General features: G+C 40.8%; 1 protein-coding gene across 45 annotated transcripts in view; it reads right to left on the minus strand.

Annotated features, from left to right (window-relative positions):
- The window catches only part of TTLL5 (tubulin tyrosine ligase like 5), a 277,235-nt gene that overhangs the window by 57,636 nt on the left and 203,916 nt on the right, over window positions 1-15,683 (minus strand). For 44 of the 45 annotated variants that reach the window (XR_008961400.1, XR_008961417.1, XR_008961418.1 and 41 more), the window contains one exon: window positions 7,680-7,897. Coding sequence is in view for 27 of the 45 variants with exons in the window: in XM_048220021.2 (XP_048075978.1) it covers window positions 7,680-7,897 (218 nt within the window). In the remaining 18 variants the exon portion in view is untranslated. Of the gene's footprint in view, window positions 1-7,679; window positions 7,898-15,683 lie in introns of those variants that run through there. The other variant, XM_026519467.4, reaches the window with a different exon arrangement.

Below are 15,683 nucleotides of genomic sequence, written 5' to 3' on the forward strand. Positions count from 1 at the left end.
TCAATATCCTGTTTTCATTTCCTTTGGATGTATATCCTGAACTGGGATTCTGAATAATATGACAGCTCTATTTTTTATTTTTTTGAGGAATCTCCATACTGTTTTTTATAGTGGCTGCACTAATTTACATTCCTACCAACAGCACATATCCTTGCCAACACTTATCTCTTGTCTTTCTGATGACAGGTGTGAGGTGATACCTTCTTGCGGTTTTGATCCGCCTTTCCCTGATGATTAGTAATGTTGAGCATCTTTCCATGTACCTGTTGGCTATGTGTATGCCTTCTTTGAAAAAATGTCTATTCGATTCTTCTGCCATTTTTAATGGATTGTATGAGTTCTGCATATATTTTGGATATTAACCCCTTATCAGATAAATGATTTGCAAATATTTTTTCCCATTTGACAGCTTACCTTTTCATTTTGATACAGATTACACTGAATCTGTAGATTGCCTTGTATAGTACTGACATCTTAACAATATTAATTCTTCCAATCCATGAACATAGAATATCTATTTATTTTTGTGTCTTCTTCAATTTCTTTCATGAATGTCTTGTGTATAGATCTTTCACCCCCTTGCTTAAATTTATTTCTAGGTATTTTATTCTTTTTGATGCACTTATAAATGGTATTGTCTTCTTAATTTCTCTTTCTGATGGTCTGTTGTTAATGTATGGAAATGCAACTGATTTTGTATATTGATTTTGTATCTTGAAACTTTACTGAATTCATTAATTAGTTCTAACAGTTTTTTGGTGGACTCTTTAGAAAACATTACGTATTTTCTATATATAATATCAAATTTCTGCACACTGTGATAGATTTACTTTTTCCTTTCCAATTTGTATGCTTTTTATTTCATTTTCTTGCCTAACTGCTCTGTTTGGGATTTCCAATACTATGCTGAATTAAAGTGCTGAAAGTAGGCATCCCTGTCTTGTTCTGATGCATGTAATTCTTTTTTTTTTTTTTAAAGATTTATTTATTTATTTATTTAACACAGATAGAGACAGCCAGCGAGAGAGGAAACACAAGCAGGGGGAGTGGGAGAGGAAGAAGCAGGCTCGTAGCGGAGGAGCCTGATGTGGGGCTCGATCCCATAACGCCGGGATCACGCCCTGAGCCGAAGGCAGACGCTTAACCGCTGTGCCACCCAGGCGCCCCTGATGCATGTAATTCTTACTTTCAGTATAGTTTGCAATATCATTCTGATCTAAGTTACTTAAAAAGAATGTTTAAAAATTCCAAAATTATCGGGGCGCCTGGGTGGCTCAGTTGGTTAGGCGTCTGCCTTCAGCTCAGGTCATGATCTCAGGGTCCTGGGATTGAACCCCGCGTTGGGCTCCCTGATCAGCAGAGAGCCTGCTTCTCCCTCTCCCTCTGCCTGCTGCTCTGCCTACTTGTGCTCTCTCTGTCAAAGAAATAAATAAAATCTTTTAAAAAATTCCAAAATTATTTGGACATTCTGTCCAGACTTTTAGTATCTAATTTTATTGTAAAGTGGTCAGAGAATGATATAATTCTGTATCATCATCCTACATAATTGCTATTTTTTGAGGCTTTAAATTGAAATGTTCTAGTTTTGAAAAATATTTCATGGGAACTCTGCAGAGCACAGAACTGTGTATCTATTAATTTAATCTCATTAATTATACTGTTTAAAACCCTTCATGTCCTATGTTAGGTCTATTTTGCCTGTAATAATGACTATTACTTCTATTCTGGAATGTGTTATCTAAGGGTAAATCCACCTTTAATCAACATTTTAATCTTTGTATACTTTATCCTCAGAATTTTGAAAGAATTTTTGCAATCTGTCCTCTATTTCACTAACTGAATTTTCTGCAGTGCCCAATTCACCGTGTTTAACCCAATTTTTCACTTAGGTATTTCTTATTTTCTCCCTGACCACAGACTACTTACTCTCTACATGAGATAGCTTTTTTAAGCTCTGCACATCAATGTGCTTGATGCTTTAATTTTGTCAAGAATACACATTAGGGGTTTTCTAACATGTTTTCCTGCTTGCTTCAACTGATTTCAGAGGTGGGCAGCTCCACCGAGTCTTCTTCATTGAGCTTTCTTTTAAGCTATACCATCGATTCTTAGGCCCCAAGATTTTTAAGTATTTGCTCATCCTCAGAGAGGAAAGTCTAAGTTTGCTATTAAAGACTCATGATCATGGAGCAACTGATATGGATTCTATAAAATCATAAGATCCTGCCTAAATCTTTTAAAAAGGGATTTTACTACTCAGATAAAAATGAGAGATGGGAAATATTCAACAGTTATATCACCGTTTTTTTTAAAGATTTCATTTATTTATTTGAGAGAGAGAGAGAGAGACAGAGATAGTGACAGAGACTGCGAGCAGAGAGGAGAGGGAGAAGCAGGCTCCCCACTGAGCAGGGAACCCAACACGGGGCTCGATTCCAGGACCCTGGATCAGGACCTGAGCTGAAGGCAGACGCCTAACTGACTGAGCCACCCAGGAGTCCCAGTTTTATTACCATTTTAACAACCATTTTAACATCCCAGTGGCAGGGATGAGAAGTAAGATTTTAATTTAAATGACCCAACTATGAATCACCAAAAGAAGACCCATCATTCCATGACTCTCATGTACTTCTCCTCCTTACTGGACCATACACATGCCAGCAGAAACTTCTGGTTAGGTATGGTTACCAGCACCCAGTTCTCTGACCGATGTCATCATCTATGCCAAAAGCAAAACCCTAAGATCTCCTAAAGCCACAACTGAGGTCGAAATGCTAAGGGCTGATAGAGGAAAGAGTCTACGTGGCAGACCCTTTGACTAGCCCCCCACCCTCTTCGTACTTCCAGGCCCTTCCCCTTAGAGTGAGAGGGTGTTGCCTGGTATATTCCAGGTCTCCCACTCATTTCCTAGATTTCACTCTCACAGGAAGGCAGTATATAAAAGCCTTCAGTATTGTTCTTCAAGTCAATCCTTCTTGTGCTTCATCTAACGGAAATTCTCCCAACACTTCCGTAGGAGAGTGACAATAATTCTTCTTCCTTTTGAGTATTTCAGTGGCCACTTAAGTAGTAAAACTGGTGTGGAAAGGGAGGGGAGCATGCTCTTAAGTGCTTAAATTGCATTTTCCCTGAGGCAGTATTTAGGACGATTACCCTATCATTTGCTGTACAGAATGGATCTGAATGGGGTGGTGGGGGGCCTTGGAAATCAGTGGTCTCTTGGGAAGAGTCTGGGGTTAGCACAGTAGGTGACACAGATTCGGCTTTGGCTCTGCTACTGACCACCTGTGTACCTTGCTGCACTCACAGCCCTTCACTATGCCTGCAGTCTTTTATCTTTCAGAACTAAAAGTCTATAACTATATATTTTGGAAATGCATAATTTAGAGAATCCTGATTGAAGGATAGATATGCCACAGATTCTATCATATTCTTGAAATTACACATAATAAAAAACGGCTGAAAGGCTGACAGAAGATGGTTGGCTACAATATCACACCTTGTACCCTCACATCAAGACCTACTTTTGGTACATTAGAACTCCTGATCGCTCTGCCTCACGTTAATGACTCATATGTTAAAAAGATAGAGCATATTTTTTCAAAGCTGATCCTCATTTTTATATTTGTCTGACCTTAATCTCTGAGCATCTTTGCATCTTTCATCGTATTGCTCACATCAGCACATGCCCAGGTCCCATCAACTGGTACTGGTCTCCCCACGCTATTGGGCCCCTGGCTGCCCTCCTCCCTTCCTAGTGCCCAGCAGCCATTAACAAACACCACTGTCCTGGGTGCTGACACAGAACAAGCAGTTACCTTCAATTTCCACTGAGGTCACCCTGATGCAGAATATCCTAAAACGTGGGCAAGGAAAGGTAATCCCAGCTATTTAAAGAAAAGCACTTTAGTTAAGTCTGGTGTCTCTTTTGCAGTTTTCTTTCTTCAGAGATGCCCCAGGTACCACAGCTTTGACGCTGCCCTTCCCCGTCATGGCTAGTCTGTGAGTTTTGCCCATGTCCCTGGCAAACTTTAATCTCCTCAGGTTTCTTTCTCTATATTTCCTGGAGAGTACAATTCTGGCTCTGAGAGAAAGGTCATTTACAAGAAAGACACAGTTCATATGCGGGTAGTTGCTCCTAGCCTGTCATCCCACTTAGTTCAGCTGACTGTTTGGAAGAAATACCACAAATAGTTGTAAAAGGAGGATCTGAAGTGGGTACTAAATTATGACGTGCTGCAAGCATTAGAGAGGAAAATCAAGAAAGGCTCTTGGCACCATGGAAAGGGGGAAAAAAAGTCTTAATCATTCTCTTCACAGAACTGACCAAGGAGATTTAGCTAAAGGAAATAGAAGTATCTGAATCTGAGAACTACAACACAGAACTTCTGGGCCAAGCGGTGATGAGGAAATGGCTGTAAAGCAACAGGATTAAAAAACGAATGTGCTCATAAAAAGCTTTCAACGGAATAGACAGAAAACAAGTTATTTTGGTTAATTATTCAGTGGGGACAGTGGTTTTGTTTTACAGATGGGAAACTGAAACCTTTAGAGGGAAAGTCACTTGAATATTATCATAAAGAAATAGGACCCCACTGTTCTGATTCTCAACTCCCTTTGCACCAACTTCCAAACGACATTCCATCTTTTATGTTCTATTGTTCTCTAAACTCAACCCTCTAGTATGTGGAAACTTTGATGCTCTTGGAAATTGCTTCTATATTTGTCCAATGCCAACTTCTGTGCTAGGAGAAGTTTGAAGTTCAACCCAAAAACACAGGGCTTGGCACGGTCGATAGCTCATTACAACTTCTCATTAGTTGTGTCTCTTGGGGCAACTATGGCATTCCTGAGTGTGACTCAGTATCACCACTCATAACCGAGGGTTCCTGATTAATCTGAACTGAGCCAGAATAAAGGCCGAAATGAGCTCCTAGCAAACGAAGCAACATATCTTGCAGGAAGAAAGTAAAAAGTTACATGGGAATTTCTTGAAATGCCATCCTAGTGTTAACCTAAGTCTGATAGAGCAATAATGCCTAACACTTATTCAGCATATTACGTACCAGGCAGCGTATTTGTGCTTGACGTTAACTCATTTATTTCTCTTAATAACCCCATGAGGCAGGTACTATTATTCTCCCTACTTTAAATAGGAAAGAAGTCCCATAAATGTTAAGTAACTTGCCAGGCTAGCTAGGAACATGAATTACTTTAGAACAATAAGAATATATCGACTGATACTCAAGGATCCTAATTTCAGGGGCCAAGAAAGTTTTCCCTAGATTAAAAATAATTTCATCAATCCAAATAAAGTACAGAGTTCATAGTTCATAAAAACGTGCCAATGACAGTTTCTCAGTATGGCACCGTCTTCAAATGTACCATGGTGACACAGGATGGTAACAATGGGGAGAACTGCGTGTTCTGATCTTTCTGTGTACTGTCTTCACAACTTTTCTGTAAATCTGAAATTACTATAAAATAAAAAGTTATTTTTAAACAACCTTTATCTGAATAGTTTTTAGAGGGAACTTTTCAGTGAGTTGGGTCAGATAAGAACAATGTTATTCCTTTTCTTAAAAGTCAGGAGAATATTAAAAGCAGCGGGGCCCTCACAACACTGTACATTTTACACGTAAGTGAGAGAAATGTTAAGGTCTCCATTAGTACTAACTTATTTAGCTTCAGTGACTAGTGCTAGAATTTTAAAGGCAAATTGGAAACTATTTCCTGGAACAACGCCTTACAGCATGCCTTTTGATACTTGGATTATATTTCCTAAATTCTGAAGAAATCTTGCTTTTTTCCCCCCTTCTGTGCATTTTTGGTGCTGAGCTGTTTCCGGTTTTCCCACACTCCTGCCTGTCAGAGAGAAGAAACCACAAAAATGCAGCAAAGTTTGTCCATAGAGCTGCAATTCCATCTCTAAAGGCTGAAGAGTTCTCTTGCCAGCAATGAGTTCAGGGCATGAGTGGACGGCATCTTCAAATGTCCGGCACTGCTGCCTGCTGGCAGAGCCCATCTCCCCCCCTCCGGCAGACCAGCCAGCCACACAGGCCACCACGGGCCATCTCAGGGTACTGGCAATACTCAAAGGATCCACAAACAGGGAGCTCACTGGCAAATTCAACATTCATATCTGACTCATGGATTTTCCTACCTAACTGCGGGCTTCTCGAACCTGTGAAAGGGAGCATGGTTTTGGAATGTTTATGATGGCAACTAAGACTCACTCGGTTCTTCTGTGTGCTAGGTCTCGTTCTATACTTTACGTGTATTAACTCTGCTAATAGTTAGCAATGTCCTATGAAGCAGATACTCTTTATTACCGCCACTTCCGAACTGTGGAAAGTGAGGCTACCAGATTAAGGATCTTGCAACTTGCCAAAGGTCTGCGGGGAGTGAGGGCGTGAATACAGGCGGTCCGGCTCCAGAGCCTGCACCCTCAAGGACTCGCCTCTACTCTCGTCAGGGTGAGCAGCCCCAGCTTCCTTCTTATTGTGCTCTTGGCCTTCGACCACGAACTGCCCCCTTCCGACTCCCCTTCCCTACTTCTCCAGAGAGTTCTGTAAAGTCATTGCGATGCCAATTATTCCTACAACGGCGCTTGGCACTTAGTAGGCACCGAGTAAATATTTGTTGGATAAATGAATAATGGCAGCGGTATAATTAAAACAGCCACAAGGGATTGGTTTCCATCCAAATCCAGAATTTGATTCACTGTCCAAGGAGGAAAAAAGAGGAACTGCTTCTTCTACGTCCTAGGATTCATTCTTACAACTAAAATTGATTTTGCAAAGGACAAATGAAGGAGGAGCCTTAATGAGAGCAAGAGAAATACACAAACCCCCTCTAGGTGTTTATCCATCAGGGAATGCCTGCTTCGTACAGGCATCTTTGAAAGTTCCCCAATTTTAAATGGAGAAGGGCTGTTAAAACTAATACTCTTCATTAGTCTATTACTGGTTCGTTAGCAAAAATATGGCTGGAAATAGAGTGAAGGATGTAATGTGAAAAAATTTGATTTGGGCATGCAACGGTCTTTTTGAGGTAAAATGGGCAGACTACAAAAGGTACTAGAAACAAGTTGCTCTGCAGAGCCTGCTGACTAATGTCAATGAAGTTAACTACCTCCCCCCCCCCCACTTGAAATCCCATTCCAAAGTCTTCCCATTCAAATGCCTAGGAGTAAACAACAAACAATGGGGGGGTAGTACTGAACTTTATATGAAATTGAAAAGATCTGACTCTGTAGAAAGACCAAGAAAAGAATACATCAGGAAGAAATGTTCATTTCCTTTCTCCGAGCCCACAATTCAGCACTGTTACCTGGTTCACTGTCCGATCGTAGGTCCTGCCAGAGGCTGGAAGAGTTAGAGAGCAAAGATCTCAAACCCTGCATCAGCTCTCCTCACAATCCCCACGGCACCTCAGAGCAGCACCTGCCCCTCCCACAGGGGACACAGCTGCGACCTCAGCAGGGTTCACTGGCTCCCCAGGTGATTCAGACTTGCAGGCCAGGCTGCGAACCAGAGTTAACTTTTAGTCCCCATCAGGGGTTCTTGTGTTCCACATTTCAGTACAAACGGTTTTGAAGGCCTTGTAAATAAAGAGTACTCTTTGTACTCTTCCGATACAACTCAGAAGAAACTGAACAGAAGACTGAGGAAACTTACTTGGAGGCCCTCTGGGATGTTGTCTTTCTGAGGACTTGTTTGTGACTGGCTGGGGGCTTGGGGAACAGCGAGGAGGAAGAACTTGGAGGTGGCACCACTTTTTGTGGCAGAGTGGTTGGCTTCTGGCCACTAGCTGTGGCACTTGAAATTCTGCAAGCTGCACCATTATTTATTGTCCATAAATTGGAGTTTGATAGTGTCTGGCTGCCAAAGATGGCCTACAAGAAAAAAGAAAAAAGATGCGTCAGTGGAGACGCCCTTCATAACCCATTTGCTATAAATGAATAGCAGGCTTGTAACCCTCAAGTGGGACAGAAGGAAGAGGGAAACTGTTCGGGTAATTTTTTAGGAAAAACTTCTCTAATAATGCCCGTGCAGGGCCACATTCAGAGAGGGAAATCTCTGGAAGCACAGAGTTGAGATGGTCTTGTTGAAAGTACACTGGGCTAGGAATCAGGGTATCTGGGGACTATGTATTCTCCACCTGCGGAAATCAGAAAAGCATCTGGTCTCTCTCAGCCTTAGTTTCCTTCATTGTTAAATTCAACAAATACTTAATGAATGTCTCCTGCTGGGTGTCAAGCACTAGAAATAACACACAAAACAAAAGTGGCCTGAAGCCTGACTCAACTCCAGCCCACTCGGAGAACTCTGAACTCCTCTAGAAGGTCGCACATTTGAGGAGTGGGAAGAAGTCCGTGTAGCAAGGGCACAGGTGAGCACAGTGGGTGGAAAGAGGAGGCTGGAACAGAAGAGTTCTGTTAGTAACTTTTCTGACATAGTAACACCTTGTTGACCTAAAGACAGACATAAGACTTTACATTTTAAAACACCTTCACGGGCCCCCCGCTGGCTCAGTCGGTAGAGCATGCGACCCTTGATCTCAAGGCTGTAGTCTCGAGTCCCATGTTGGGTGCAGAGGTTACTTAAAAATAAAACCTTTAAAAAAATAAAACACTTTAAAAGTAAAATGACTATCTGACTACTATTTACTAAATGAATATAAAATCAACACAAAGGTATATTTGCTCAGAGGGTAAGCCTACAAATCAATGAAGACTTAAAAATCACCATCTAAATGTCACAAACACCAACGTATGTTTGTGGTTAGGATGTAACTGTATACTTTCTCGAGTATATGCTTAAAAAATTCTTACAACTTATTTACCTCATTAGAAATTGGGGTTTTTGAGGTCACAAATTTTGTTACTGATCATTCAATACTATTAACACTGCTTTCAATATGCATGCATTATAAAAGCTTTAAATGTGAACTAATACTAAGAGAAAAAGAATAAAATTGACAAAACACATAGGTCTTTTTTTATTAAAACGATTGCTGGCAACTGATTTCCATCTGTAGACACTACATTTAAAGAGACATGGGAGAAATGCCATTTCCTATGGCAAGGCCTAAAGGAATAAGATCAGATGCTCTTAGGAAACATTCACCTTCTAAACAGACTGTATTAGTATTGTCTTTTATGACTTTTATTTTTTAAGACATAAAAGATAAATTGGGTAGCTTTAGTAAAATGTTAACCAATCCTTCCACGCTCATGCCTCAGAATGTGCCATTTCAGGGAAATGTGCCCAAAGGTCCTGGGCTAGGCAGGTCTGGGGGGGGATCAAAGGGTCTTGTGTGGAGTAAATACGTTTGATGCACAGGCCTGACAAAGAGCAAAGCAATTTCAGCGGAAGAGGGCCAGCGCATTTTCAAATGGACCAGGCTGAGATGCTCTTCATCTCTGCAACCCACCCAAAGGAGAAATTGAAGAGCTCTTCACTCACCTCCATCTCTGACCCAAAGGGGAACAAAGGAAGACCCGAGCCCATGGGCAAAGCCAGGAGGTTGGCACTGGGGGGTGGGGGTGGGGTTATGTGGGAAGGTCCTAGCTGGTCTGAGAGGGCCCAGGAGCCCTGATTCTGCTCTGGCAAGCCTTCTGAGGACAAGTAACCAACGAGTGCAGCAAGGCAGCCTCAAAAACAAATCCTTTCCTTTCAAGCACCATTTCTATATCCAAGGGTCTCCACATGTGTGGGAGACATTCAACTGGAAGGGAGGGAGGCAGGAAAGGGCTGCCGCAGATTTCTGTTTTCACCACCACATCCCAATACGTGAGCTTTGACTGAAGTGTGCTTGGAAGATGCCTCGTTCAGGCCTCTATCAATATTTTTGTTCGTAATAAAGAAAGGAAGAGAGGGGAAAGAAGGTGCCTCCTTCAGGCTAGGGAAGACTAGACATCAGAATGAGGGCTGAAGAGCTCTACAGCAGCCGTCCACTGACAAAGTCACTGGATGAGCAGCAAAGGAAGAAAAGCCATTGTTAGCAAAGGGCTCTTGGAAATGAAAATATTCTTTATTGAGTGCCATTTTTCATGCTGTAAAGGAACTGCCATCAGTAAAGAACATCTATTCAATACATGTTGCCGAGGTGACAACTTGACAATATTTTCAAGATCACTGAGTTTTTCTTTTGCTAAAAAATCTTGCTGGGACATCTAAATACAAATAAAAAATTTAAGAAAAACAGCAAGATCGGAACAGTGTGAATATAGTCATCTCCTATTTTTGTAAAAAGAAAAAAGAACATGCATAACCACAAAGACACATATATATACACCAACACACACAGATACACAAACACACAGAAACATACACACATAAGGTTGGTACCTGCACAGAACAATTCTGAAAGGAAATACAGTAAAAACCAGTAACCTCCATGGAAAAGAGCTGGTTAGCTGGGGGTCCAGGAGAGAGGGAAACTAACTGTTTGCGGTATCTCCTTTATAGCCTTTTGAATTTTGTACCATCTATATGTAGTTAGTACAAAAATAAATTATTCAAAGGTCAAAAGAAAATCCAATTCTCATAAGATTTAAGCAGGTAACGAAATTAACTCTGAATACAAGTCAAAGTATCCAAATGGCACCCAGGTTTCAACCAGGTGGGTACAGGACTCACTATTAGGGGGGGCCGAAGAAGGAGTCCACTGTTCAACACTTATTATGCCTACAAATCCAGATTTGGTCATCAGTGAAAGGCATGGCTTTGCAGTCAAATGTGCCTGGGCTCAAATGTAGGCTCTGTCACTTATCAACGGGGTGACCTTTTCAAGTTACTGAACTTCTCTGACCTTTAGCTTCCTCGTAGGCCATTTGCTGGATCACGGGATTAAATGAAGATCACGTATGTAAATCTAGCCCAGGCATTCAGTAGAGGATTCTTGGAACAGACCAACTACCAGGCTCATAGTAGACACTCAACAAATGCTCCACTCCTCCCCAAACCTCCAGCTCAAGTTTACTCAGGAACCAAAGGATGGGATGACATTCTAGTCTGCCTATCTGTAATGATCTGCGAATGGCAGCTGGTTATGCATTTATCAACATATTTCTCTAGTCTTATGATGATGCTCACTAGCTGTGAAAGCAAACTCTTAAAATGAGAACATGTGTTTAGATGCCCCGGATCATATTATTCACTTCTCTTTGGCGGGAATAACCTTTTCCTCTTCTGAATGCTTGTAACAATTTATTTGTATGTGTCTTATCACATTTAGCACATTCAACCTTGTGTTATGGCCACTTATGTCTGTATTCTTCTCTCCTTCTGGACAACGCACATGGGAGATGGCTAGGCTGACATCTGATTAATTTCTGTTTCATTCACAGTGCCTAGTAGAAGGCCTGGTACGTAAAAGGTGCTTAATAAACATTTACTCCATGGATGCAAATAACAAAACTAGTATTATAACCCCTATTCATCATTTTTTTTTTTTTTTTGCAACAATCGAATCCTATAAACATGAAAACTGGCAAGTTTGTCCTTACCTAGAGGTGTAATCTTGTACTAGGACTATTCTCTGGACTTTGAATAGGGCCTAGTGTATTATACGTATTCAACTTATACTCAGCCACAAAATATAAGTAAGCCCTTCTGTATTTTCCAAACAAAAATAAATTCCTCTTCCTGGATGCAAATTTTGTGGCAGGCCCTTAGACATTGATGTTCTGTGGTGATAAGATTAGTCTTTACCTCAAATAACAAAATAAAAGCAATTAGGAGAATTTATCGCTTAGGAGACTGTCACTTGCCTGGAAACACTTCTTTCCTTTTTCCTAATAATACTGCCCTTATTTTGTTTGGGTAATGATGTGTACCCAGCTAAAAAATCATATTTCCTAATCTCTCCTGTACTTAGAAATAACCATGTGACATAGTTCTGAGATATAAACAGAAATTTCCAGGTGCAGTTTCTGGGAAAGCTCTTTAAAGGGGGCAAATGGGGTTAATATACAACGTTTGCCGCTTACTGTTCTTCCCGCCACCCAGAATATGGATACCTAGCTAGCATCGGATGAAAGTTACTTCTTCAGGATCGCAGAGCATACAGACAGGAAAAGCATGGGCTCCTGACAGGACCATAGTGTTTAGGAGAGCCTAACTCTAGATTTCTGATTATATAAGAGAAAAAAAATCCCTAACTTGGTAAGCCATGGCGGGGCGAGGGGTCTGCTGGATGCAGTGAAATGCAATCCTAACTGAGCTGAGCTATAATCCTCAATCTACCAAAGAGTCATGCTTGTTTAAGCCTTCATACAACATAAAAGTACTGCATCTCAAAAAAGCAGATACTCTTTCCAAATACAGCAAAAAAGCTTCCAGGTTCTCCGTTGTTGTTCAGTAACCATACTCTAATACACTGAATGGATAATGAAATGATCACAATTCTGTACCATCCAAAATTCCGAAGAGTCAGTAATGTAGACAAGTTCCCAGGTATTTCACCAAAACCAAGGCTAAGTGTAATGAAATTAATCAAATTTGATAAAAAGAAACCTAGGAAAGTACTTAGGCAATGTTAAAAAGCAGATTTATAAATGAATTGATTTCAACTGCTGGCAGAAATCAGCCTCCCCAGGCCTCTCATAGCATGTATTGGCCCCAACCCTACAATTCCATCAACAATAGATTATGCAAACTGTTTGTGCTGATATCATTCAATAAATTGACACAATAATTAGATAAAGTTCTCTCTCAATAAATCCTAAGAAAGGTGCGGTTTGGATACACACTGCTAGTGCGCTGCACTTGTGGGTTAACAACCGGGAAGGGGGCTACACCGTCATCAGTCAATGTCCTTGGAACGTGAGAGCTGTGTAAGCACTGGCCTCCACTCAAGACCTGGTCAACATATACAAGGCTTTTGCTTCTTTATTGGGTGTGGGAAACAGCCATGCTTCAGTATGGAGACTCAGAGAAAACCACAGTTTGAGGGTTGGCTTGGCCCCAGGCCAAAGACTGGAAAGGCCCTCCTTCTCCCACAACAGAAGGGTATTCGTGGGTGGGAAGGAGGAATTTCTGATAGACAGAACACAGACTGCAACTTGGAAGGTTATGGGGAAGCAAGATCTGGGCTCTCTTACTAGAAAGATAATACTGTTCAGAGATTAAATTCTGGGAGGTTTTTTCTTTCTTTCTTTCTTTCTTTTTTTTTTAATTCCTTCCAGAAAAACACTTTTTTTCGTCTTTAGTTGGGCTTCTTGGTGATGGAGCAGAGCTGGATAACTCTTTGTAGAGAAATAACTCTAAATCCTTTTTTTTTTTAAATTAAGGGAGATAAGTCAAGCAGAGAAAGACAATTATCATATGGTCTCTCTCATCTACAGAACATAAGAAGTAGGAAGATCGGTAGGGGAAGAAAGGGATAAAGAAAGGGGGGTAATCAGAAGGGGGAATGAAGCATGAGAGACTATGGACTCTGAGAAACAAACTGAGGGCTTCAGAGGGGAGAGGGGTGGGGGAATGGGATTGACTGGTGATGGGTAGTAAGGAGGGCACGTATTGCATGGTGCACTGGGTGTTATACGCAACTAATGAATCATAGAACTTTACATAAAAAAAATAAAATAAAATAAATTAATTAATTAATGGAGATAAAGTAAGGAAATGTTAACCTCTACTTCAATGGGTTAAGGTCTTTTTGAACCCCTTTTACTTTGGTTCCAGAAAAGAAAACATTTTTATGCATTATTCTCCCCACTGAGATTTTATCCTAACTTGGATAAAGTTCCTATTACATAGTACACAAAACTGCTTCTAGAATGTTGCTCTCTGGCAGCTCAAGTACTGGGATGGTATATCTTCCTGAGCATGTAAGATGCTAATCACTCACCTTACTACAACCAGCCAAGAGCTGTTCAATGCAAAGAACACAATTGTGTCTTTTGTGCAATCATACTATGCTGTAAAAAGCTTGGGGCCAAGGTGAGGGTGAGGGTAGCTGTTTCTATTTTAGCAAAAGCAAGCTTCCAAAAGGCCTTTGTCTCACATTGTATGGAGTTCTTGGCTGTCTTCCATTCACAATGTTTGTCAGCTGGGACAAGACTGGAGGCTAAGCAAAAGAAACAGAGTACAACTTCTGGTACAGCAGACAAGGCGGGGAGCAGTGCTCTAACCCTGATAGGGATGGGGCAGAAACCCAGAAGATGCTACTGTTCATACAGAGAGAGACTGATGACACAAATACCTGAGATGGGGCTTGGAATGGTCATAGATATCAGAAGTTCTCTGGCATATCCTTTTATTTCTAAAATCGATTAAGAGGCTTTGCCTCCTTTAGCAACTAAGACTGAAGGCTTTTATTAATTCAAGTGATCTACCCTCCAGGATGTGAATACAGCCGCTTACCTATAATCAAAAATGTGTTCACCAACAAAAACCATTATGTTTCAGGCAGTTCCTAAGTCAACTCTACTTACACATTTGAGAATCAATGCCGGTCATTAACAGATACCTAGATACGCTCCTGAGCCTTGGACTCTGTCATCCGATAAAACCGAAGATCCCAGCAGTAGTCTCTGAGTTGGTTTTTCAACAGCATCAGGACAACTGGACTGATTTTGGGCCCGGTATGTGTTATGACCGAAGAAGTCCGACCATGAGGCAGCTGGCTAAGGTCAGGGTTGCAGTCCATGACCAGAAAACCCGGTGAAATAAAGTAGCCCTACGATGTCATGTAGATGACCTATCCTCACTAGCAGCCCATCATGGTATTAATCATCCTTTCTACTTTTTTTTCCCCTCATATCTCTCTAGCAATTGTGAACAAATTAATTTGCATTTATTTTCAATTGTTCAAACATGTAAATATAAGTTAAAAAAATAGCTAATTAATACTTTATGAGCCTTGAACTTCTCCTAAAACACTTTAATATCATTTTAACCAACTTCTGCTTCTGGCGCAGGGAGGGCGGGTAACTAAAACCCCCAAGTTGAAATTATAACGCTACGTATATTTAGGGTTAAAAGTAATACATAATAGAGGTGCCTGGGTGGCTCAGTCAGTTAAGCAGCTGACTCTCGGTTTCAGCTCAGGTCATGATCTCAGGGTTGTGAGATCAAGCTCCGAGTTGGGCTCTGCACTAAGTGTGGAGTCTACTTAAGATTCTCTCTCTCCTTTCCCTCTGCCCCTCTGCACCCTGCTAGTGCAGTCTCAAAAAAAAAAAAGTAATACATAATAGAAGGGATATCTGCACAACCATATTCACTGAAGCATTATTCACAACAGCTAAGATGTGGAAGCAATCTAAATGCCCATCAACAGATGAAAGGATAAAGAAAATGTATATACATATGATAGAATATCATTCAGTCTTAAAAAAGGAAAGAAATCCTATGCTACAACATAGATGAACCTTCACATGCTAAGTGAAATAAGCCAGTCATGAAAAAGACAAACACTGTATGATTCCACTTATATGAGGTATCTAAAGTAATCACAAGCTCATAGAAACACAAACTAGAACGGTCGTTGCCAGGGGCCAGGGTGAGGGGAAAACAGGGAGTTGTTCGATGCATACAGAGCTTCAGATGCAAGATGAAAACATTCTATTGATCTGTTACACAACAATGTTCACAGTCAACAATACTATACCATATCCTTTATTAAGAAGATAAATTTGTGCTATGTGTTTTACCATGATGAAAAAAAGTAAT

Source organism: Ursus arctos, unplaced genomic scaffold (assembly GCF_023065955.2).
Source record: "Ursus arctos isolate Adak ecotype North America unplaced genomic scaffold, UrsArc2.0 scaffold_25, whole genome shotgun sequence".
Lineage (NCBI taxonomy): Eukaryota > Metazoa > Chordata > Mammalia > Carnivora > Ursidae > Ursus > Ursus arctos.